Source organism: Pelodiscus sinensis, chromosome 28 (assembly GCF_049634645.1).
Source record: "Pelodiscus sinensis isolate JC-2024 chromosome 28, ASM4963464v1, whole genome shotgun sequence".
NCBI classification, from domain to species: domain Eukaryota; kingdom Metazoa; phylum Chordata; order Testudines; family Trionychidae; genus Pelodiscus; species Pelodiscus sinensis.
Window position 1 is genome coordinate 1,196,258 of NC_134738.1, and position 26,557 is coordinate 1,222,814.

General features: G+C 45.4%; 1 protein-coding gene across 1 annotated transcript in view; it reads left to right on the plus strand.

Annotated features, from left to right (window-relative positions):
* The window catches only part of ANTXR1 (ANTXR cell adhesion molecule 1), a 216,801-nt gene that overhangs the window by 151,874 nt on the left and 38,370 nt on the right, over positions 1-26,557 (plus strand). Inside the window, exons 16-17 of the mRNA XM_006119107.4 lie at positions 893-1,060; positions 7,792-7,872. Of these exons, the coding sequence (XP_006119169.2) occupies positions 893-1,060; positions 7,792-7,872 (249 nt within the window). The remainder of the gene's footprint in view (positions 1-892; positions 1,061-7,791; positions 7,873-26,557) is intronic.

Sequence of the window (26,557 nt, forward strand, 5' to 3'; positions counted from 1 at the left end):
CCTGCATAGAGCACAGGCACTGGTTGGGTCCGTGCTGGTCTCTGCAGAGTGTAGCTGAACATCATAGTTAAAGGCTGTGGCAGCAGGGGCCCACCAGAGCCTTTCCCCACCGCTGGAGACAGCAGGACATCGTGCTGCAAAAAATAGTTGTGTAGTCATGGGAGGCTCTGCTTGAGTGTGCAGACAGCTGTGTAAGGTTCATACCCTGTGGACTCAGCTGTTAAGGCATCCTATTCTATTCACCTAAGCCATCCTTCACTGTCTACACTGCTAGTTAGACCGTATGAGCCAGGAAAGCAGTTTCTGTGCTCTACACTTTGCGGTAAGTGTAGACGTACCCTTAGAGAGATGTCCAGTCTTAATGTAAAGTCTTCTAGTGATGCCACATCCCATAGCGAGGTATTCCAGTGGGCTAGTAGCCCTTGTTCCACTGGGAAACTGCAGAGTAGCCAGAGTATACTTAAGGAACGGGATGAAGCTAGCCCCGTGTAACTGCATTTTCTGCCAATCTCAACTCAAGCATCTGGTCCTGTGGCTCCAGTGGGACTGCATGCCTGAATGAGGACATCCCACATGGTGCCTGGCTTCAGAATCAGGTTTTAAGTAAGGAAAGACACCAGGATTCTGCGTAATAATTGTCTTCTCTGAGGCAAAGGATCCTCTCCAGTTCTAGGAAACTCAGTATTTACATGTGCCAATCCTTGCAGAGATTGGAGGGAACTGAAACCTCAGATCCCAGTATCCAAATCCTCAGCTGGTCCTTCTCTCAACACTGAAACTGGACAATGGGGAAATATAGATCCAGAAGACAGGATGCTGGGCTAGATGGACCTTTGGTCTGACCCAGTGTGGCCCTTCTTATGTTCTTATGGCACCATGTTTTTCTTCCTAGGTCCGCTGGGGAGAAAAAGGTTCCACAGAAGAAGGGGCCAAGCTAGAGAAAGCCAAGAATGCCAGAGTGAAGATGCCAGAGCAAGAATATGAATTCCCAGAACCCAGGAATCTGGGGAACAGCATGCGCAGGTCCTCTTCTCCCCGGAGGTGGTACACGCCAATCAAGGTAGGACTCAGTTGCATAGTGCAAAATGATGTCAGTAGATCCATGTTAAATATTCAGACAACCTTGTGGAGTTTTCATGTGCAAAGGCTAAAGTGGTTACTGCCTTTGTGTTAAGTCCCCAGACTCATGCCTGGGAATCCATCCAAAGGCTGCTCTAACTTGCACAACGCACCTATGGCCGAAAGGGTGGTTTGGTATAAAGAGCCCCAGCTATGCGTCTTTCCTCCCACTATGCTACCTGAAGCTTAACCTCCACTGGCCCTTGGTAAACAGGGCCAGATCAGCTCTTCTGGGGACCTGGGGCCAGTAGATTTTGGGTGGCTCCCTAGGCTTTGGGGTGGGCCAAAATGAAGGGTTCAGTGTGTGAGAAGAGGCAGCTTGGGTGTGGAGTGTGGGTTCTGGGCAGGAGGGAGTGTATGGGAGGGGCAGAGGATTGGGACACTTACCTGGTGCAGATCCTAGGGGGGAACAGGTAGCTCCATGCGACCCTGCGCTTGTCAGCACTGCCCTCTGCCAATCCCATTGGCTGGGAATCACAGCCAATGGGAGTGGCTGGAATGGAGCCTGCAGGTGAGTGCTACTAATGGCAACACACAAAGCTCCAAGCAGCGGGGAGGGAAATGCCAGCTCACATAGCTGTTTTACCCACCTCTCTCAACAGAATTTTTTCCACGGGGGTTTTTTTTCAAGGGGAGCAGTGTGGAGGCAGGAAAAGGGAAGAAGGGAATTTGTGTACAGACATCTTGGTCTTGTTAACAAGAGAGCAAGAGTCAGGCTAAGTCTGTGGCCTGACAACGCGAGATCTGGAATTAGCTGCTGCCTTTGCCTCTCAGGAGATAAGGATAGAATGCTGACTGTGGCAGGGACCTTGAGATAAGGAGCATCTGGGTGGAACTAAAATAACTGTTAGCCATTGGTGTTTGTAATGGGAAGGAGACTAATTGTTATTGTTATTATGTCTAATGGACAGTATATAAACTGCCTCATAATTGCTTGTATTCGAAGATCTGCCCCCCCCCCCCCCCCCCCCCCCGCCCCTGTCCGAACCAGTTTTTCCCTTGCTGCAGCTCGTAATAAAACTGCCTCTGGCTACTTGTTGCTTACAAACTCAGAGTGAGGACAATGTTTTCTTCCACAGGACTGTTCAGTATTTTTGCTTAAACCATCTGGCAACCCTACGGGCAGAGGCTGCTCCAGCCTACATGGCATAAAATACACTGAAACAAGGCACTATTATACTGGCATATAGGTGCCACATCAAGGTGCTCCTGGAGTGAAATTTGTCAGTGCTCCAAGAGATGCAACTAATTCAACCTAAATGTTAAGTGTTGACTAGACCTAGGTGTGTGATATCTCAGGAAAAATCCCCGGGAGGATGCTCCTGAGTCTCAACCCATTTCCCCCACTACTGCAGAGTCCAAGTTGAACATTGGGAGATTTCTGACTAATTTCCAAGTTTGAGCCACTCTCGTTCATGTGGTATGAAGATCTGGATCCTAGCAATGTTCGGCAAAGCCTTGAGGAGAAACTGGGTTCATGTTTAGGCCCATTCTTCTACTAAGAGAAGCTTTGACTTAAATAATAATACTAAAAATTAATGTAAGCATTCCAGACAGGGATTATTAAATATGGCCCCTAAGGAGTGTGCATGGGAGGTGGGGGACTATTTCTCTTTGAAAATCTAAACCTTCAGTCTTCAAACTCCATGTAAACTACCGAAAGGCCCAAACAAAACCCCTGATCTAAATGCTCTTATACACTGGGGGAGGGGTGTTTAACATCTGGACTGAATTCAGTGGCTTGAGCCCATCTGTAGAAAAGTCTTCATGGAGTTATTAATCTCCACCACACCCATCACCACCCATCACTGGATTACCCCCGAAAGACGATGTATGCAGACAGAATATGTGCATCCAAGACTTTCCCTGAATACAATCCATGAGAACGCAGCAGAAAAGAAGGAACGATGTCTGGGGACGTGAGGTTCTGCTCTTCCCATGCTGTAAGAAACATTTCCAGCATCCCACTCCACTCTCAGCAAAATCTTTTCCCTGGACAGCATGACCTTACTGAGATGAATTTGCATTATGTCGTGCAGGGACATTCTCACATAATCACCACAGTCAGAGGTGGGAAAGATCTATTAGGTCATTAGGTCCACACGCCCAGCCAAGGCAGGACTGCTAACTCAAGTGTATCCTTCAGTGCCTTTTCCAGTATGCTTTAAACTTACACATAGCCATCCACTCTTTCCTGTCGGGGAATATTCCACAAGCTAAATGGCCTCACACACTGGAAATGTCTCCATTTTAAATTTTCCTTCATGCCAGTGTTCAAATGCCCATGACTCTCCATTGGCTAAACAAGGCATTCCTTTCCCTCTGACACTGCTTAAAATACCTCTTACGTGTAAGAGGTGATCATTTGCCTGTGATCCTTCTCTTTACACAGCAGCACAAGGGCCACCCTCACTCGAAATCCCCTGGCTTTTGTCACTTTATTTCATGGAGTTTTTCTTCTGTTTCCTCTCACAGGAGTGTCTGTAGGTAGCTAGACTCCTCCAGTGTGGTCTTCTGCTCCCACAGATATAAACTAGAAAATCCTCTCTTTCTTTCTTTCTTTCTTTCTTTCTTTCTTTCTTTCTTTCTTTCTTTCTTTCTTTCTTTCTTTCTTTCTTTCTTTCTTTCTTTCTTTCTTTCTTCTAAATATTTTCATCCAAAAATTAACCCTCTTTCAGTTTTCAGATGAAAATTTTTAGGATTGACTCTTTTAATTCAAAGTCAAATGTTTCCACTGAAAATTTTTGATAAAAATGGAAACTGCTTCTTTATTGTCTACATTTTCTGTGGAGGAAAAAATGGAAAGGTAACTTTCATTCTAGAGTAAAGGTTGCCAGCAGGGTGAGTAAGGATAAGATGTGTCTCAAAAAAAATAATATATACATATATATACACACACACACCATCCCATAGAGCTGGAGGGGACCTTGAGAGGTCATCAAGTCCAGCCCCATACTGTCACAGAACCAAGTACCATCCCTCACAGATTTGCCTCAGATCCCTAAATGACCCCTTCAAGGATTGACCTCACTCTCCTGAGTTTAGCAGGCCAATGCTCAAACCACTGAGCTATCCCTCCCCACACACATGCCCAGGCACACACAGTGCTTTGAGTGTTTGTGCAGTTCTTGTTTCAGAATCCCAACAAGAGGTTTTTACTGGTTTCTCTGAATGACTGTTCCAGACTTTGTTGGCTCTTAGCTGTGAGAATGCTTTTTTCTCATCTCCATCTTCAATTTCCCTTGACTTGATTTCATCCCATAAGGGCCATTTCTAGGCCATTATTATTGTTATTATTATGTCCGAGCACCCCAGCCACAATCAGGACAACATTGTGTTAGGAGCTGTACAAATGTAGACTAGACAACAGGTCACTAGCCTGAAGAGCCAGATAGCAAATGGGGCTGATCCTGCTCTAACCCAGGGGTATTTTGGTCTAAGGTTCAATCTTATCTCAAATAAGTAACTAGTGAAAAGACTGGGATGGCTGTAATCATCCTCAAAGGCAATTGGTTCCTCTGGAAATACATTGCCAGGTGGAGAGATGAAATGTACTTGAAAATATTTGCAAAGGTGCTGGCAGCTAGTCAGTCAAATGGCAAGCAGCATTCAGGATTTTAGTAGCATTCAGGTAGTTTTATTGCAAATGTCTTCAAACATCCTTCTGTGACAGTACCAAACTAAACCAAATCCTGATTGTCATGCATTCAGCCTGGAGAGATCCAGTTGGCAGAAATTCAGAGTGTGTTTGGGAAATATGCCAGTTAGTGTGTTATACCTCTGTGCTCTTCCATTCTTCCGGAAATGAAAAATTCCAGCACAGTCTGCTCCAGAAAAATCTTTTTTGAATCTCAGATAAGTGGATTCATTTTTGGGAGTGAAACAGTGGCCCCTTACAGAAGGGACAGGAAAAAATGACAGCAGTGCAGGGAATCCCTGACCAGAGAATATGCGTTTCTGACCACATGTTGCTGTCTACCCTGTACACTTTTTATGACCTCCTTAAACTCATCTGGGAAACAGCCACAGCAATTGCACCTTTTCTCACTAGCTCATTCCATTGAGAAATAGAGGGATGCCTTCTTTGGGATTGCACAATTTGTGCTACAAAGGCAGAGTTGGCACATGTCAATCTGTCACCTCTAACTGGGAGCTGCTCAAAAGCGTCCTGTTGAAACCAGTTTTGACAGACAGTTCATTTTTCTGACAAAATTATTTGAATTTATATTTGTATTTATTTATAGTGCACAAAGTGTCTCCTTTCTATGGAAATTTTTGGCTTTTTGTCAGAGAACTCAAAGGCCAGACAGAGTCAGACACTTTTCCATTTTGAAAAAATGACATTTCATTTTCCAACCAGCTCTATTCCTAACAAATTCCCCCATTGAAATCCCTCAGTGAGATGTGACATTACAATGGCGTGGAAAACTTCTCTTTAGCTAAAGCCAAAGAAAAAGCATATCAGGAGATTTCTCGTGGCCACAAAACAACTCAGACTGAACCTCTCTAATCCAGATTTCCTTAGTCTGGCAACAGGTTGTGCAAAATTGAGGACCGCCTGGGTGCTCAGGGGCTGGAGAACATGTGGGGAAAAACCAGTGGGCTGAGGTCAGGAGCATTGCTGGACTCGGGTAGAGAAGAGCCTCTGTGCCCCTGTTGGCCAGAATAGTGAAGCCCTTGCTGGCCGGAGCAGCCAAGTCCTGTCCAGCTGGAGCAGTGGCTCCTTGGCTGGCTGGAGCAGCAGAGCCCTGGCTGGCTAGGCAGAACAATGGAGCCCTAGCTGGCCAGAGCAACAAAGCCCTGGCTGGTCCACAGCCGGAGCAGCAGAGGCGCAGTGCCCCAGGGTCAGAGCAGCAGAGTTAGAGGTCGATGCGCTGGAGGGCAGGGACAGGGTCCAAAGGGACCTAGACAAATTGGAGGATTGGGCCACAAGAAATCTGATGAGGTTCAACAAGGACAAGTGTAGAGTCCTGCACTTGGGACGGAAGAATCCCAAACATTGTTACAGGCTGGGGACCAACTGGGGACCAAGTGGCTAAGCAGCAGTTGGGCAGAAAAGGACTTGGGGGTTACAGTGGATGAGAAGCTGGACAGTGTGCCCTTGTGGCCAAGTCAACAGCATGCCCTTGTAGCAAAGAAGGCTAATGGCATATTAGGGTGCATTAGGAGGAACATTGTCAGCAGATCTAGAGAAGTGATTATTCCCCTTTATTCAGCTCTGGTGAGGCCACATCTAGAGTATTGCATCCTGTTCTGAGCACCCCACAATAGAAAGGATGTGGACGCATTGGAGAGGGGACAGTGGAGGGAGAACAAAATGATTAGGGGGCTGGAGCACCTGACCTATGAGGAGAGGCTGAGGGATTTGAGCTTATGGATTTGATAGCAGCCTTCAACTTCCTGAAGGGAGGTTCCCAAGAGGATGGAGAGAGGCTGTTCTCAGTGGTGGCAGAACAAGGAGCAATGGGCTCAAGTTGCAATGGGAGAGGTCTAGGTTGGCTATTAGAAAAAACGATTTTTCTAGGCAGGTGGTGAAGTTCTGGGATGGGTTCCCTAGGGAGGGGGTGGAATCTTGATCCCTAGAGGTTTTTAAATCCCAGCTTGACAAAGCCCTGGCTGGGATGATTGAGTTGGGTTGGTCCTGCCTTGGGAAGGGCGCTGGACTTGATGACTCCTGAGGTCTCTTCCAACCCTAGGATTCTGTTTGGACCAACATCCCAGCACCAAGAGCAGCAGAGCCCGATGGGGGGTAGGAGGGCAGTGATTGGCAGTGGGGAGAGAAAGAGGAACTTGCTGGGGAAACCAGGTATAAATGTTTCCTGTGTGTATGTAGCATTTTCATCAGCAACCTCTGCAGAGATTCCAGACCAGCGCTGGGCAACCTAGGCTAGTGAGTGGGCTGCATGAGTGGCCTCCTTCATCTCAGTGTGTTGTCGTAACCAAGGCAGTCTCCTGGGATCGGGCTGTTGTGCTAACTGTGCTCGTGTAGAGTTTATGGAGTGTGCTAATGGAGCCGTAGCAGCGCTGTGATTGGAAGCAGAGGGAGCGCATGGCTCTCACGATCAATGTTGTGTGCAATGAGCACCTCGTTTGATATGCCCTTGCTTTATGTGCATGAGACTCTAGTAACACCGGTAGGAAACACGACTGGAGTCCAGCAGAATCTGGCAATCATGCATGTGGGCAACAGTAAACAAAATGTCTCATGGGCCACACGCAGAACCCCAATGGGCTGCACGCAGCCGTGGGGCTGTAGGTTGCCCACCATTGTACTAGAGATTGCTTAAATAGTGGAGAGTCTCTCCGCCCCGCATGGTGCTGGTGCCCATTCAGCTGAGAGTTAAGGCTGGAGGCAGGTATGCAAGTTGCCTACAAGCTTTGAGGGCAATTTTCAGAGGTACAAATGGGAGTTAGTCACCCAAAAGATTCTGTTGATTTTCTGCAGGTCTCAGGGGCCTAATTGCTTTTTGAAAACCTCACCTTTGAGTCTGCAGTAGGAGCTGATCGTGCTTCTGGACATCCCACTCCAGGACTGATGATCCTGTGTCTTTCACACGCACAGCATTCAGTTTAAGCAAAGAGGGCCAAGCTGTGCTGCCGCTGACCTGTGTTATCCACTCAGCACATGTTGATCGCATCCAAAATAATTCATTGTATTTCTTGTAATTGCAGGGCAAGCTGGATGCTCTCTGGGTCCTGCTGCGGAAAGGCTATGATCGTGTGTCTGTGATGCGCCCCCAGCCTGGAGACCAGGTACTGTCCCTTTTATAACATGTATTGTACGTTTAAAAACCCAGCTACACCCACCAACTTCTGAGTCCCTTCTCCAGTGGGACGGACTGGTTGTTTAGCCTGGAGATACCTGTCCCTGTTGTCAGACACCAACATGTCATCTCAGAAACAAACCTTAGCCACTTGCATGAACTTTGTTTGCAACTGAAAATCCTGAGGGCTCAGATTCCTTTGCCTTGGAGCCCTGTTGACATGGGTAAGTTATATAAATCACATTGCAATAGCAATTGTCCAACTACATAGAAACTCTCAACCTGAAATAGTTTTGCTGTCACAATTTGATATCCACTTTCCATTAGCTGGAGCCTTGGATGTGGAAGAAAAACGTGCATGGATTTCTCATAGCTTAGTGCTCACTTTTGACTCCAAGAGTGAAATCCTGACCTCATTGAAGTCAATGGCAAAACTCCCATTGGTTGATGGAGCCAGGATTTTACTCCATAATTTGGAGTTCTTCCTGTTCAGGGATTGCAGTTTGAGGTGCAGAATGTTCTGTGTGTCTTAATTTGGAACCTCCTAAAGCTGTTGGTTCTCCAACATTAATTTCTAGCACGTGAAAATCTGCTCAGTAAAGGAAGGGGGTAGGTGTGGGTTGGAGCATCCCTTCGCAAGTTCACTCTGTCTGCAGCAGATCCTGGGCTCACAGCTCTCTGAATAATTAATTGTATAGAAGGAGCACAGATTATATGTCTGCATCTATTCATGTGTTCTTATAATTGCACTCCTCTTCAGAGGAAGGGACAGTAGAATTCACTACAGGCAATGGACTCGTGTTTTGCGTGAAGGTGAAAGGAGGAATGGTATATGTTGAGGCACCAATGCCAATGCTCTGTTGCATCTTACCTATAAAATGTTTTCTATCCCTATTTTTTCTTCAGCTTAAAGACTAAGGGTATGTCTACACTTGCAGCCTATTTCGGAATAGGGCTGCAAATGGAGGCATTCGGAATTGTAAATCAAGCCCGGGATTTAAATATCCCGCGCTTGATTTGCATCTTCCCTGCCGGGTGCCTTTTTTTTTTTTTTTTAATGTACAAGCCTGGAATAACTGCCCACGTCTACCTGCAATGAGGTTTATCAGGTAGTTCGAAATAGGGTTTTATTTTGAACGCCAGTTTCACTGCCACATGTAGACGCGAGCAGTTATTCCAGGCTTGTAAATTGGAAAAAATGGCGCCCGGCCGGGAAGATGCAAATCAAGCACGGGATATTTAAATCCCGGGCTTGATTTGCAATTCCGAATGCCTCCATTTGCAGCCCTATTCCGAAACAGGCTGCAAGTGTAGACATACCTATAGATTAATATAAGTAGTTTATGTTCTAAAATGCATTTCAGAGTATATACATGATGTGTGACGTGGGTGTGTTGACAAAACTGTAGGAGCCATAAGTTTTGGATTTCTGGACTTTGTCTTTTTGTGACTTTAATTGAACAAACTTACAGCATTAACAATGCATTATCATTGTTTGTATGTGTATTTTTACATGCATGTATTTGATCAGTAGAACTGAATCTTCTGTGAATTCTACTAGTTGTGTATACAGTTAGCAGACAGGGCCAATGTATTCCTGGCATGAATTAGCTGAGTGCAGTTGTATTACATCAGGAACATGTTTGGCTCAGTTCAGATTGGTGTGTACCATTCAGAAGATATCAGGAAACTCAGTGAGACAAGAACAGTGCTAACAACCATGTCACATTTTTGGTAGTGGGCCATTGTTCTGTAGTGTTTGGCTCCCTGTATAATTTGCCATTGGCTACCAAATGAATGGGGGTCAGGGAGGAGTTGTGAATAAAAGTTGTAATACTTTCTGCCTTCAGGGGGGAAATTGTGAAAATGGCTTAGTTGTCTGATACCCATCTCCGGGAGGTAACACTCCACAAATTGCTGAAACAGGCCATTTGTGTGAATGTTGCCCATGGAGAGCTGAGTACAAGTAGTGTTTTTTCTTATATACATTGATTGCTTACGCTGAGAAGCTGCATGGATGTGCTGTTTGATAGAGTCTGATCTCAATGCTCCTGGGAAAGTCGAGAATAACATCACTGAAGCCAAAGGAGTTAGCAGCGTTCTATGTCATTATAACTGGGAGCCTCCTATGTGCATGGAAACAGACAAACAGCCACGTCTGGTCCGACCAATAGCACATCTAGGCCTGTGTTCTGTTTCTGACACTGTCTAGTGTCAGTTGTTTCAGAGGGAATGAACACAACCAGGCAATTCCAAGAGTTTCATCCAGTCCCAGCTCCCGGCTGATGGGAACACACAGAGCATGGGGTTGTGCATCTGGCTAGGTTAGGTAATAGCCATTGAACAGATCTCCATTGAGCTCCATGAATTTATCTGATTCTTTTTTGAACCATTTGTACTTTGGACTTCGCATACTCTCAGCTGGTCCTGTTTTTCTTTTGCTGGTTTTGCATTTGTATAAGTCCATGCAGCGGAATTACTTGTCTAAACAGGGACACTCCGAAAAACTAATCCAAATTAACTAAAGATATGAAGTCAAAAAGGATTACGTGCCCCACACGAAACCCTTGTGTGGATGCCGTCTTTCATAATTAAAGTGGCTTTAATTTGGTTTGGTTTAATTCACTTGCAACACAGCACAAAAATATGGTGACTGCCCCAAAGAGTTTACAATCCAAGTTGTTTTATCCAGCAGTGCATGTGACCCAGCTCTTGGCAGAATTTCCAGTTGAGTCAATGGGAGTTGGTATAGGGACTGTAGGCCTGTGATGGACAAATTGCACAGCTGTGGATATTTTATGGGCATGGCTGCACTGACCCTTGATTGAATGCTTAGTGAAACCCATGGAGCCATTTCCTGAAGTTCATGCAAATTTACCATGTTTTTCAACTGCAGGCTGAACCCAAAGTGAGTGGGAAATAGCCCTAGAACACGTGGTGAACAAATGAGAGCACCATAGATGCTGTGACTTAGAGACAGTGTAATTAAATGAATGAAAAATAAATTCTCCAGCTGTGGGAGTTGGAGCGCAGCCTTGTGGCCAGAAAGGCAATCGGAATTAGAACTCAGAGGGGATAAAAATCCTGTCGCAGCAAGTCTCAGAGCCCAGATCAGCTGACTCGGGTCGCAGGGTGCTGCTAGGGAGATGTGTGGCACTGGGCGGCACCCTAGGTCCCAAGACCTTCCCCTTTCACTGCATTTCAGAGCCCAGCCTCCAGGGCAAGCCCTGTAGCGTGAAGGGGAGTTACGGTTTCACTTTCGGAGGAAGGATGGTTACGGAACTGACCTGGGAGGCTTACGACCAGGCTCATATTCTGTGTGACCCTGGGCAAGTCCTTTACCCTCTCTTTCCTTCCTCATCCACAAAGTGGAGATGATGATCATGACTTCACAGTCTAAAGCTAAATTTGTTCGTGTGAGAGGGGCTCAAGGAGCACAGGGAGATGCCAGTTAAATTAAATTTTAAATACACGTAGTTAAAAATTATATGTAATCAATTAAATAAAGTCAATGAATAAAATAAGCCCCCTGAGATCTCTTCAGTGCTCCCCCTGTTGTTCTCTGGGTCTCTTTTCTGGTGGATAAACTGGAAACATTTGGCCAAGGACAACATTATAAACCCAGCACAGCCCAGGTTACTTATGGGTTAGCTTGTTTTCCCAGGCCGGCACACAGCAAACACTATCACATAAGAGACATTCCTGCCTTGGTATGATTGGCACCCAGGGCTGAAGAGAAATCCAGCACAAAGGTTGGTGCTGAGTGGCTTGGGGCAGCAGTGTGAAAACAGCCACAAATCCAATCTGCAGCTGTCTCTGCCTCCCAGATACCCAAATACAGATGCTCCAGGGTCCCTGTTAATGGTTTACTTCCCCTAAAGGTAAGAATAAAACAGAACATCCCCTTCTCAAAATGAAAAATGGGGAAGCCCTACAGAGATGACCTCCAAGGGACGTCTGGGTGGACTCAAATCAACACATGGAGGCTCTGCTTAATCAGACGACGTGTTTCTTTTGCAACACTCATCACATCGCAATGCCATGACATTTCCATAGATGTGCACAGATCAAACAACAAGAGTCCCATGGCCAGGCAGGCAGAGTCTGGCTGGGGAGCTTTGGTTTGGTTTCTTCCTTTGAATCACAGTCTAGGTCTATACTACAGAGTTTTTGCACAAAAACAGCAGGTTTTGCGCAAAAACTCGTGGAGCATCCACACCTCAAGTGCATTTTTGTGCAAGTAAAATGAAAGAACAGAGAATTTTTTCTGGTGTAGGTATTCCTCTGTGAGGAGGTGTGTGTGGATGGGAAACCGGGGTTTTGCTCAAAAAGAGGCAATCGAAAAAAAAGCACAAGTACCCTGGTGGCCATTCTGTGCATACACACTTACACATGGTCCCATTGGAATGACTGGAGCTGCCTCCCATCCCCAAAGTATAGACGTCCGACTACACCTGTGCGAGCACCGTGTCCCTCTTGTCTAGCACACTTGCTTTGTACATCACGTCTCTAGGCAGAAGTTCACTATCACCAGACCTGGGATTTGCACTTTGCAGGGCACCGGAACAATTCACATGTCCAACCATCGAGAGATGTTCTGCTAGATGCTGTCCACTTGCTAGAGCTGGGGGGCCTCCGGAACATTCCGTGGGAGATCGGCAAGGAGGCAGGACTCCAGTTCTGATGCAAATCTGAGATGGGACCCATCTCTTATTATTTTCATCGGTCTGCCATCTCCTGCTGCCCCTCAATGAAAGCTGTGGCGCACCCACTCCCCCTCTGCATGGCTGATTCTCAGAGCAGCGCTGCGTATTTTCGTCTGCCATGCCGTTTGGATCCGTGGAGTCGCTAGTTCCTTTCATTGCCTTCCATTCCAGCCCCTGTGTGGTGAATATAGGCAGTGCGGGCTCCATCCATCAGTCTGGGAATGAGATAACTAGAAACTAGGTCTCTTCTGAGTCCAGTAGCCTTCATACCCATTACCACAGAGCCCTGGCTTTCCTCCACCTTGAGAAGCGCTGCACTTTGCATTCTCAGCAAATGGCCTAGGTAAGTATTTGGAGCCTTGTTGCAGGCTTGTAAAGAGTCACTTGACATCTGGGGAGAGGAACCCTTCAGCCTGTGTTATTTCTAAGAGCTACAAGGAGGCCATCATGAAAGCAACTGGCACCTTATTTTCTTTCCGTTTTCTCCCCCACCGAAACAATAGGTGATGTCCAACCCCTTGATTAGTTACATAGGCACATTAATACATCCTCTCAGTCAGCATAAAGGTGAAAGGCTACACAAAGAAGGCAAGATACAAAATAACTGAAAAGAATCTGTTTATTTCAGAGGCTGGAAAGAAATTGGACTAGATCCTAGGATGACACCACTTTCATACAAGCAGCCCTTGAAGTAGTCAGCTCCTTTAAGCATGTCAAGGCCATGAGCTAGGCTGTTCAGCAGAAAGCCTCATGGTGCTCGCTTCAGCATTGCATCACATAGTTATTATTGCTTATTTATGGTGGCTCCTGCAGTGTGCCAGATAAACAGGCTGGTCCCTGCCCCAAGAAGCTCCCAGCGTATGGCTGTGACAAGTAGGCACAGTTAGAAGAAAGAGAACAGTATACAGAGTCTCAACTCCAGTCAACTTATCGGTCCCGCCTGACCCCAGCCGCCTCCTCCCACTGTCAGCTTCTGCACCCTGAAGATTGTTTTCATTCTCTTCAGGCTACATTCACCCCACGGCCCAAAGGGAGTTAGGCACCTGACTCTGGGCCGGAAGAAGGAGTCTCTCTCTGCTTAGGATTCAGAAGCATGAAGCCTTTCTTAAGCTAGGCCAGCCCTTTCAGAAAAAAAGAACCAACCACCCTTGTACCTGGGGCACCCACTAGCTTCAAACCCCACCCTCCCTAAGTCAGAAAAGGAACTCTGGCCCTTCCTGCCACCTCCTAGTTGAGTGCTCTGCTCATTGTCAATGGGAGGAGGCACTGCCTCCCCCTCACTTTCTATAGGTGAAGTGAGCTCAGAGAGCACCTACCAGAGAGCGAGCCCTGCAGGCAAGGTAAGTGGGGGAACACCTAGCCGGTGAATCTGCACGGGGGCTTTGCACATGCCCACTGGCAGACAGGTAGGTGCCAAGGAGCATTAGGCACCTACTGGGCAAGGCAGCAGCTGAACAGGGGTTTGGAAGAGTTGACACATGGGCTTAGCTATCCAAGTGACAGTTAAATGCCTCCACCCCTTTGTGAACCTAGCCCTTAGTGCTGGGCCCAAAGCCCACTGAGGCCAATAGATATGCCCATGCTCAGACCATGAAGGTGCATCCTAACCTCTCATGGGGCTGTGAAGTGTGATTACTGTGAGGTTCCTGGGTGGAAGGCCCTGTAGGACTATAGCTGGGCTTGGCATTATGACAGTGTGCAGAAATATCACGCGATTATCGGCACTCGGTATTCCTGGAAGTTCTTTTTTGTCTAACAGACCATTGAGGCTCAGCCAATTGAGATCAGTCGAGGATCCAACCCTTGGTATTTATCTCTGCCTTGACGGGTCACACATCCCCCTCTCTTTTGTATCTGCAAGGACAGAATGTGCAGCGAGCCCTTGTTTACAATACCAGGGGGTCTTTTTGAAGTGTGTTTTCCATTGCAAAGCAAAAGGAAAAGAGAGGGTCAAGCAAGCCGAGATGCACAAAGAGGTTGTGAAATTCTTTCCTCAGCGTCAAACCTGGAAATGGTCTGAGGTTACCAGCAGATGCAGCTGTTTCTAATAAAGCAAGGAAGTCAGGGTAACGTGGGATTCCTGTGGTCTTCTCGCATTCTGGAGAGACTAGGTTTGCATTTTTGTCTGCATTAATGAGGTTATTTTTATAGTCAAAACATCATCAGATGGGATTTAAAAAAAATATTTGGGCCTTTTTATAATTCTGGAGGCAAGTTCTCATTAGTGCAAAGGGTCCTAGTAATTATTGTGGCACCCAAGGTTGCCTGTTGTGTTTCCATGGTAAAGGCTGATTTCAGGAATTTGGAAGTTGATTATAAAAATGTGTTTGGAGCTCAAATGTAGCCTGTGACATTGAAAGCTGGAAGCAAATCATGTTTATTTTTTGTTGGTAATTTAATTTGCTTTGCTTTCACATTAGTTGGGCATGTAGGTGGAGGAAAAAGCATAATAAGACCATGTATGATTATATATAAAAAAGGGGCCACAAAAGTTATTCAAAATGTACAGAAAGAAGTATTTTTCAGATACTTTTGCAAATTCTCCAGTGCAGTCACTTGAGCTAGTATCCTGTTAGACATCAATAAAATGTCTAAGGTACAAACTCTGTTTAATTAGCTGACAAGAATGAGGCTCTGAAAAACAGTGAACATTTTCCTTGAGAAAAGCATGAAACCTGCACAAATTTCTCTCCACCCCTCAGGCAGGTTATTTCTTTAAGTTTTTTTTTTTTTTTTTTTTTTTTCTTTAAGTTGCAATGAAATGCCAAAAACCTCAACTTTGGATGGTTTCAGGTTTCACTATGAATGTTTCCTGCAGCCTAGGGAATAAGATTTGCCACATTGAAATAGATTCATTGTCCATAGAACAATGGGCCATTCATGATTAGGACCCTGGTTCTGCATCACACTTGAATGCATGCTGAACTTTAGGTACATACTCAAGTCTTATTGAATTCAATGGGACAGGCACATGCTTACATGTTTTGCTGAATCAGGGCCTAAATCCCTACAATTATGCAAAATGGGGAGGGGCAAGAGTTTTTTGCTTGATTGACCCCTACTAGTGACCATCTGAGGCCCTGAAGGTGGAGATTGATAGCCCTTTTCATGTTCATCTTATAAGCTACTACAATGACAGATGTAACATGTTCAGTTAACATGTACGCTGTTCTCATGTGACAGCAGCATGATCTGCTGGTTAGGGAACTAAACTGACAATTGGGGAACTTGCATTCTGCTCTCAGCTCTGAGACTGACTCTTTGTGTGACCTTGGTCAAATCACTTAGGGCCAGATTTTTTTAAGGCCCTGTAAGTGCCTACCTCCACAAGAGAGCTTAGAAGACAAGAGACAGCAGACAGACAGATGAAGGGCACAAGGACATGAGACAATATTGGTCTGAGTAATAGGCAGTGGACCCAGCATAGCTACTTTTGATACAGGTGCCTAAGATGTGGGTGCTAAAGAGATATCATAGAATTATCTCATAGGAATGTAGAGCTGGATGGGACCTCATGAGGACACCAAGACCAACCTCCTGTGCTGAGGCAAGAATAAACGTTCCTAAACCAGCCCTGTCAGGTGCTTGTCCATCTAGTCTTAAAAATTTCCAGAGATGGGATTTGCATAATCTCTTTTGGAAGCCTATTGAGGAGCTTAACCACCCGTAGAGTTAGAACATTTTCCCTACTATCTCCCTTCAGTGGACATAGAGACCAATGGATTGCTGTTGTCTTTATAACAGCCTTTTCCATGTTTGAAGACTATTACCAAGTTCCCATTTAGTCTGCTTGTTGCAAGACCGAACAAGCCCTTTTTAAAAATTTTCCCTCATAGGTCAAGGTTTTATCATTTGCTCGCTCTCCCGTGGACTCACCAATTTGCCTGTATTTTTCCTAAAGCGTGGTGCCCAGAACTGGACACACTACTCCAGCTGATGCTCAGTGGAGAAGAACATTTACCTCCTTTGCCTTACACACACCACTCCTGTAATATACCCCTGAATGACATTAGCCTTTTTCATGAGTCCATCACCCTGCAGATTATTAATCAGTCTGTGGTCCACTGTAACCCCCAGATCCTTTCCAGTAGCTCAACCATCTAACCAGTCGTTCCCCATTTTGTAGCTGGGCATTTGATTTTTCCCTTTTAAGAGTCCTACTTTGCATCTGTCTTTAATTTCTCCCTCTTGATTCCACACCAATTGTCATTTTGAATTCTAATTCTGTCCTCCAACGGTGTAGCCCAACCCAGCGTTGTGTCAGCCACAATTTTTATTGCTTTCTACTCTATTATTGAAGTCAAGAATGAAAATATGGACTAATACCAGACCAAGGACTAACCCCTGCAGGATCTCACTATATGGGTGTATCTAAACTACATGGCTCCATCGATAGAGCCATGTAGATTAGGCTGATCGGCAAAGGGAAATGAAGCTGCGATTTAAATAATCACGGCTTCATTTAAATTTCAATGGCTGCCGCACTGAGCCGACAAACAGCTGATCAGCTGTTTGTCAACTCAGCGCGCAAGTCTGGACGCTCCTGCGCTGACCTGAAAGCCCTTTATCAACCTCCCCGTTATGCCTCGTAGGATGAGGTTTACTGGGGAGGTCGATAAAGGGCTTTCATGTCGGCAGGGGAGCATCCAGACTGCCCCGATCTGCTGACAAACAGCTGATCAGCAGAGTGCAGCAGCCATTTAAATTTAAATGAAGCCGCGATTATTTAAATCACGGCTTCATTTCCCTTTACCGAACAAACAAATCTACATGGCTCCGTCGTGGAGCCATGTAGTCTAGACGTACCCTATATGTCCTCCCAGCTTGACAGCAAACTATTGATAATTACCCTTAGAATACAGCATTTCAACCCACTTGACCTACCTTCTAGTAATTTCATTCAAACCAAATTTCTCTAGTTTCATATGGGACTATATCACCCACTGTAGGCCTGTGATCCTTGCCTAGAAGGAAATTAATTTGCTCTGGCATAATTAGTTTTTGACAAATTCATGCTGGCTATTCCTTAGAATCCTCTAGGTGCTTCCAAATTGATTGTTTAATCGTTTGTTCCAGTATCTGTCCATGTATCCTAGTTAAGTTCCCTGGAACCTCTTTGTTCCCCTGCCAGCTCACACAGGAAGTCTGTGTCAGAGTGGGAAATTGAAGCCAATTCTGCTGAGTCGCAATTCAACACCTTAATGACAAGGAGAGCCTTCCGCTCTACCTCAGCATCCCTTTGGTACCTCCCCCACGTAGTCTCCGTCAGTGGGACTGTTCTGAGCATGGCCAGAACGTGATGATACAAACTGAAAAGTGCATGTTACAGGTCTCTGGACCAAAATCGTATCCCCCATAAGTCAAGCACAACTGGGAGACCTGTAACACACAGTTCCCCGAGAGTTACATTGACACAGCCTTTCCTCCGCGGGCCTCAGTGAGAAAGGAGTGGCCTACAGAGTGTGTAAATGAGGGTGCACACAGTTTGGGGTCATCAGCTGAGCAGAGATACATAGAAGCAGCCACTATGGGAGGATGTGACAGACTTAGAATCATAGGATCATAGAGACCTGGGGCGGGAAGAGACCTCAAGAGTCATTTTGTGCAGAGCCCCCTTTGAAAGCAGGAACAACCCCAACCAGGGCTTTGTCAAGCCTGGACTTAAAAACCTCTAGGGATGAAGATTCCACCTCCTCCCTAGGGAACCCATCCCAGTGCTTCCCCACCCTCCTAGGCTGTGTCTAGACTGCAGGGTTTTTTCGAAAAAAGTAGCCTTTTTTCGAAAAAACTTCACCTGCGTCTAGACTACAGCTGCGTTCTTTCGAAATTAAATTGAAAGAACGCGGTTTTTCTTTCGACGGCGGTACTCCTCATTTCACGAGGAAGAACGCCTTTTTTTGAAAGTGCTCTTTCGAAAAAAGATGTTCTTGAATGCAAACAGGGCTTTTTCGAAAGAGAGCATCCAGACTTCCTTGGGAAATAGTTTTTCCTCATATCCAAACTAGACCTCCCACACTGTAACTTAAGACCATTGCTCCTTGTTCTGCCATCTGTCACCACTGAGAACAGCCTCTCTCCAGCCTCTGTGGAACCTCCCTTCAGGAAGTTGAAGGATGTTATCAAATCCCCACTCACTCTTCTCTTCTGCAGACTACGGAAGTCCAGATCTCTCAGCCTGTCCTCGTTGGTCATGTGCTCTAGCCCCTTAATCATTTTGGTTGCCCTCTGCTTACCCCTCTCCAATGCGTCCACATCCTTTCTATAGTGGGGGCCCCAGAACTGGACTCAATACTTCAGTTGTGGCTTCTCCAGTGCTGAATAAAGGGGAATACTTATGCCTTTTCTAATGTTGTAGTCTGCTCATGATGGCCCTCACTTAGGGTGTGTCTACATTGCAATCTGGAGGTGTGGTTGCAGCACATACAGACAAACCCACACTAGCTTTAATCTAATGAGTGTGCTACAAATAGTCCGCACATGCTGCAGTCACGTCTCTGGGTTATAGTGTAGACATATCCTCCTTTGTCTGGTTACAGGCTAATATAGTTCCACTCCTTTTCCATTCCACCCCAAACCTGCAGTCTCCACCTGAGTCATTGTATAAATGCAGCTGCTGTGTTGATGGGTTTTTTTTCCATTACCATAATTAGTACACCAGCTAACTTAGGTGTGATTTTAACTGAAGCACAAAAATGCCCCATCTGTGCATTTTACTGTGAAATTTCCAGGGAAGTGAGTGACTAGGAAAATTTCGTAGTCTGGGAAGGTTTTTACATTTCTCAACTGAGCTCAGGAAAAGGAGCCATGCCTCTGAATGCTGGGAAGAGAAGCAGGTGCTTATAATGAACTGAAAAGTATAAAAAGGGGTTTCTTTTTAAAGCAAAAAAGGCAAAACCAGCCAATGGAAAGATCTAGTCAAACTTTCCTTCACATGGAGTAAGTAGTTCTGTAGTAATTTTCTGAATAGACTAAAGGCTAGACTGTAAATTTTCAGGGTGGAGCTGGCCTGAAGACAGGAAGTGTTTTCAGAGACAAATTTTTTGAAAGAAATAAAAATGATGTATCTTTAAAAAAAGAAAAACCCACAAATCGTTCTGGATTTTTGTTGAAAAAACCCCCACCAGACTGACAATTTTTCAGTTTTTCCAAATAGAAAACATTTTTATAGCAAAAAAAGAGGATAGTTTTAAAAAATTAAAATTTTCCTTTTGAAAAAGGCCATTTTTGTCAGTGATAGTTTGAATTCGAAATTATGGGTAGCCCTTCTTCAGGGCTGCCAGTAATTCAGTTCATATTCAGAACAAACTCTAAGGCCAGGTCTACACTCATAGGGAATGTCGAAGCAAGATGCACAACTCCAGCTACATTAATTATGTAGCTGGAGTCAATGTACCTTAACTAGACTCACTAAATTGAACTCCAGAAGACTGATCTTCCATTTAGTGTAGACATGGCCTAACAAACTCTAGACTTTAGACTGTATCTATCAGAGCTATTTATCTTCCTCCATCCCCTTACTACGTGGTATCTGAGGGCCTCAGAATTTAACCATTTATCCCTATCACATCTCTCTTTTACATACAGAAGACTCAGTCACATGAAGACTAAATAAATGCTCAAGATTAATGAGGAGTGCTGTGGCACCTGAAAAGACTAACATTTATTTGAGCATAAGCTTTCATGGGTAAAAACCACTTCATCAGATGCATCTGACAAAGTGGTTTTTTACTCATGAAAACTTATGCCTAAATAAATCCGTTGTCTTTAACATGCACACAGGACTCCTCATTTTTGCATATACAGACTAACAAAGCTACCCCTCAGAGACTTGCTCAGGATTATACAGGAAGTCTGTAGCAGAGTAGGGAAATAAACTCAGGATCCTAGGTAGTGTTCCCTCTAACATTTTCTATCCTTGGGTGTGTTGAATTTTCTTTTGGGTGGCTTGAAATTTCTTATGTGCAACACCAATATTGAGGTAGTGTGTGGATGGAAGAAAATATATTAAAACAATGGATCATTAACAAAAAGCAATACTTACGATATTTAATATGAAATCAAATAAAAAAGAAAATTAACACTACCCTTGGAGTACATGTATCATCATAGTTTCTAACAGCTCAAGCTAATAAACACACCAAAATGCATATAATTTACACATAGCACAGCTTTAAGATGCTAAACAAATCTGTGAGTCAACTAGAAATAGTCCTACTCTCACAAATACTAATACAATATTTACTGACACTGGAAAAGAGAGTAAAAGGCATTCACTAAGGCTTATACAGTTTTTCTGAGGAATGTTTAGGATCCATGCTATACAAGAACACGTGAAACAGACTATAAAAACAGATCAAAGTTCTCCTGGTTTAAAACTTTCACCTTGTGTGTGTCACAAACTCAAAGAGCAGAAGCCCCAGAACAAATTAACATATGGCTTCAGGATTTGTCGACAGAAACATGTCGACAAATGCAAGGGAGCTCTGAGCTTCTGCACGGGGCTTATTAAAGGGCAGTGTGGTCGTGCAGTCACCCAGCCTACAGGGAACATAGCTCCTACGTTTCTGTCCTAACCACACACCATCCCTCCTTTATTGTTAGGGAAGATACTACAAATGGCTTGCAGCATCTCAGACCTGATAGAAAATGACCTCAGATGAGACACATCACAAGGCAAATGTCATGAGAGAAATCTTAGCTTCACTCAAGCCAATGGCAAAACTCCCCTGGACTTCAGGAATCCATCTGTTTGACACATCTGGGAAGAGGCAGAACTTACCACTGTTACCCTGAATGGAAAGCGAGGTTATTGGGTCCTGTGGAACTGTAGTAAATGTCCAGAAGTACATATGAGAAAAGAACTGGAAAAGGTGGATGCAGATTCTAAACTTTTTACACCCTCTCCATAGTGTTCATGGAGCATTTGGCTTCCAGGGTTTGGTTATGGTTTGTCTATGTAGGGAACATTTAAATTAACCACAAAGAATCAATTGTTTCTGATTGGAGGGTTTGGCTGTAACCTGTTGCATAAAATAACACCAGTTCTTGTTCCCCCTCCGAAGCTCAGGCAGGAAAGGGATCTGATAATTGTCATGAAAACCAATCTGCAAGAACTGGATTCACATGAGTAAAGTAAGCAAATGGGCAGTATCCCCTGTAGAATCTCCATGCCCGGGAGCAGGGCCAGCTGTTTCACCAGTGGCTAGTGTGTCTCTTAGCATTAGGGTTCCAAGCTTCCCCAGAACCCAGCTTCGAGGAAAATCATCCCATTCCAGGCTCATCCCATTTTCCTGGCATAATCAAATCATTACCTTGCTTTAAATTATGAGAAGAGGAAGCTGAATACCTAATTTAGTTGTCCTAGCTCTTACCATTTAGGAAGAGTTCTTGATCAAACAGACAGACAAACGCTCTAAAATGTATAGTATATATATCCACCTATATTTTGCCTTATTTCAATGTAACAAAAAATATAGAGCAAAACTCTATCTCCCAGCACAGCACTTAGATACAATGGTCATGAGCAGATAGAAAAACCATTAGTAGAGGCAGGCAAACAAGCAATGGCAAAACTCTGATTGGGAGCAGGAAATAAACCCACCAAGTGAAAAGAGTTCCTGCCTCAAAGTTGCCCTTCACTTCATCCACATACACCTCTGTGTATCTTCTCTGCTGAAAGGTGACCTCGCAGGTGACTGAGAGCCTGTCATTTAACCAGGGAGAAATCTTTCTAGGGAATGTAGAGCCATTTGTGTGAGTGTTAACTACCCACTACTAATTTTCAGCCATTATTCACTTACCAAAAACTCAATTTCCAGATGGTGCAAAAGGAAACATAAAGACCATTAAATATTGCTGGCTCACCAGAGTACATCATTAGTGCTATGTCAAGAAATGCAGAAGGAATGTAGCTCTAATTAAAAGATCCTCAAAGTACTATTTGCTAAACATATAGGGTATGTCTACACTAGAAAGTTAGTTCGAACTAACGGACGTTAGTTCGAACTAACTTTCCTATGCGCTACACTAGCGCTCCGCTAGTTCGAATTTGAATCGAACTAGCGGAGCGCTTAGTTCGAACTAGGAAAACCTCATTTTACGAGGACTAACGCCTAGTTCGAACTAGCTAGTTCGAACTAAGGGCTGTGTAGCCCTTTAGTTCGAACTAGTGGGAGGCTAGCCCTCCCCAGGTTTCCCTGGTGGCCACTCTGGCCAACACCAGGGAAACTCTATGCCCCCCTCCCGGCCCCGGACCCCTTAAAGGGGCACGGGCTGGCTACGGTGCCCGTGCCAGGTGCAAGCCTGCCAGCACCCAGCTAGCAGACCCTGCACCTGGCACGGCACAGAGCCACCCACCCGATGCCTCCCAGCCCACCCCCTCTTGCCGGGACCAGGCTGGCGTCTCCCGGGAGCTTGCCCTGGACCGCAAGAGGCGGGCACCTTCCTGGGCTAGTGCGGACATCGTGGACCTCGTCCACGATCTCCGCACTAGGCACAGGAAAGTGGCCGTCTAGGGCAGGAGAGCTGCCAGCCTGGCCACCCAGGAGCAGGTGTGCATGAAAATCAAGGGGGTCCACTGAGACCCCCGACCCTGAGCCCTGAGCTTACAATGGCCGTCCTGGGTCAGACCAAAGGTCCATCTAGCCCAGTAGCCTCTCTGCCAACAGCGGCCAACCCTAGGGACCCTGGAGGGGATGGACCGAAGACAATGACCAAGCCATTTGTCTCGTGCCATCCCTCTCCAGCCTTCCACAAACTTTGGGCAGGGACACCACTCCTACCCTCTGGCTAATAGGACTCCATGGACCCAACCTCCATCACTTGATCTCACTTCCCTTTAAACTCTGTTCTAGTTCTAGCCTTCACAGCCTCCTGCAGCAAGGAGTTCCACAGGTTAACTATTTGCTTTGTCAAGAAGAACAACTTTCTCTTACTAGTTTCAAGCCTGCTACCCATTCCTTTCCTTTGGTGTCCTCTAGTCCTTCTTTATGGGAACTCATGAAGAACTTTTCTGAATGCACCCTCTCCACCCAACCCCTGCTTTTAGAGACCTCTATCCTGTCCCCCCTCCGTCTCCTCTTTTCTAAGCTGAACAGTCCCAGTCTCTGTAGCCTCTCTTCATCTGGGACCTGTTCCCAACCCCTGATCATGTTAGTTGCCCTCCCCTCTCCCAGCCTTTCTCTTCCCCTCTCCCACCTCCTTTTCCCAGTCTCCCCCAGTTTTTTTCAATAAAGACAGAGTCAATGTTGGAAGAAACATTAGCTTTATTTTGTACATCAATAAGAAGGGGGGCTAGGGAAGGGCAAGTGGAAGAAGGTGAGGGAGGAATGGGGCACGAGCCCCCGATGGGGAGGACTGGGCTGGCTCTGCGGGCTTCTGGGGGTGGAAGCTCTCCTGCAGCCCCCCAATTGCCCCCTCTCCCCAGATGCCAGCCTGCGGCAAGTGCAGCCGGGCTGATGGCCGAGTGGTGTGATGTGCCCAGTGTGGGCACTCAGGGCACTCCAAGCCAGAACTTCTTTGCAAGCGGGGCACCCCTTAGAACTGTGTGTCCGGGGTGGGGGTCGGGACCCTTTAAGCGCAGCCCTCGGCTAGCCTGAGACAGTATCTCCACGCTCTAAGTCCTCCTTTTATGCCCTGCCGGCACTGCTTCCGGCCATCCTTAAGCCCTGTTCAGAGTCCACTCAATGTGGACTTACTAGTTCGAACTAGCAAAACGCTAGTTCGAACTAGTTTTTAGTTCTAGATGCGTTAGTTCGAACTAGCTTAGTTCGAATTAACTAATTCGAACTAAGTTAGTTCGAACTAGCGCTGTAGTGTAGACGTACCCATAGAAATGTAGGGACAGATTCTGCCATACTCACACTGAGTAACACTTTTCTCCTCAAATGCTCCTATTGAAATCACTCGGGTGTAAAGGTGGAAGATTCAGTCTGTTTCACTTTTCTCCCTTGTATTAATCCCATCAGTGGAGTCTGCTTGGGACACTCATCCCAAGCGCTCTGTTCAATGCTATACCCTCTATCATACCACATGCTAACACATTTTCCTTTAGGACTCTTCCTGGCTCAACCTTCCTGTCTTTTTTCTTCCTCAGTCTTGATCTGTTGGACTCTCTTACCCACATTTTTGTCAGGACCATGGTTTACATGACCAAACCATCTGAGCCTGGATTCCCTTGTGTTTTTGTTAATGGGTCTGACTTTGAGCATTTCTCCTGTGGTCTCTCTCTCCAGTCACACCACTCAACATTCACATTTGGAGGGGACAGACCATTTCCTCTTGTTTTTCTTGTTGCCCCACACTCAGCACCATAGATTGAAACTGGATGGGCCATTTATTAGACTTTTTCTTTTAATCACATTGATACCTTCCTGTAACACAATATACCACTTATCTCTGTCTGAGTCAGAGCTGAGCTCTAATTTCTTCTTCCACTTTCCCATTTTCCTGAATTTTGAAACCCGGTTACTGGAAACTGCATGTTTGGTATTGTCTAAGCATAACACTTCAGTTTTCATGTTATTGAAATTATATCCCATGTACTCTGGTTCTTATATGCTAAATTTGAGCTCATGTCCTATCAACAGGGTCTATTAGTCTATTTCACTACACAGTCAAATTAAGCATTAACACATAACACAAGTGTGATTTTCTAGACCATTCAGATGCCAAAAGGAACAGATCAGAGCCATGACTAAGTGAAGCATGTCATGTCCAGGTTTCTTGTTAGTATGTATGGTAGGCATCTGTTTGACAGATGAGTGCGTGGGGGATGTATAAGTGACTTGCCCAAGATCACAGAATCAGGAGTAGAACCCACATGTTTTTACTTCAACTCACCAACTCTAAACACCAGATTACACCCCTTCCAAGGTCTGAGACCGGAAGCTAGGTGTTCCCATGCCTAAGTCCCCTGCTTTTACTGCTGAGCTACATTTCCTTCCAGAGCTGGGATTAGACTCCATTGGTCTCTACTCCCAAGTCCCCTGTTCTAACTACTAGACAACTCTTCTTACTGCTGTCTTAGGAAAGCCTCATTACATACTAATTACAAACTATTGCTAAACTTGCCTTCAGAAAAAGATATCAGCTGAAAATAACAGACTTATACCGATGGGCTGCAGGGCCTTGGAATGGAATTGTAACCTTCTCTCTGCTCATCTGACTGTGGTGCGGTTTTCCATTCTATACAGTCATGGAAAATTAATCTAAACATTAGCTCTTTTCCTGGAACTCATAGCTCAGTAGCCAAAAGCTCCACTGATCATCTGCTCATCAACTTACAGTGCTACAGCAGAGCTCATTGCAATATACGTATCAACAGAGGTAGCCTTGTGTGCTTGAATTCTTCCCTGCTGCATCAGTGTTCCTGAAAGGGGAAAGATGGCCAGCTCACAAACCATGGCAAGCCTGCCCACAATATACCAGGGACCACACGGACTGGGCAGGACTATGAGTTCACTTCTCCAAGCACTAAACCCTCTTTAAAGCCAATGGAAGTCCTGCAGACAAAGGGCTTCTGGGATTAGGATGTGTGTCTCATTTAACAGGAGACCAGTGGAAGTTAAGAGACTCTATCCAGGGGTGGAGAATGTACTTTGTGACAAGGACTTTCTGAGGAGATGGGATAAAGTATAGTACACGTACACACACACACACACACACACACGGAGATGGGATAAAGTATAGTACACACACACACACACACACACACACACACACACACGGAGATGGGATAAAGTATAGTACACACACACACACACACACATACACAAGGAGATGGGATAAAGTATAGTACACACACACACACACACACACACACACACACACACTAGAAGATTTACCCAGCATTGCTCAGGTCCTTAACTCAGTTAATTTTTGTTTTTTGTAATATAAAATGAAAATGTCCAGGCTTCATTTAAATAATTGCTCTAGGGTAGGGCTGCAGAGGAGGGTTCAGGATGCAGG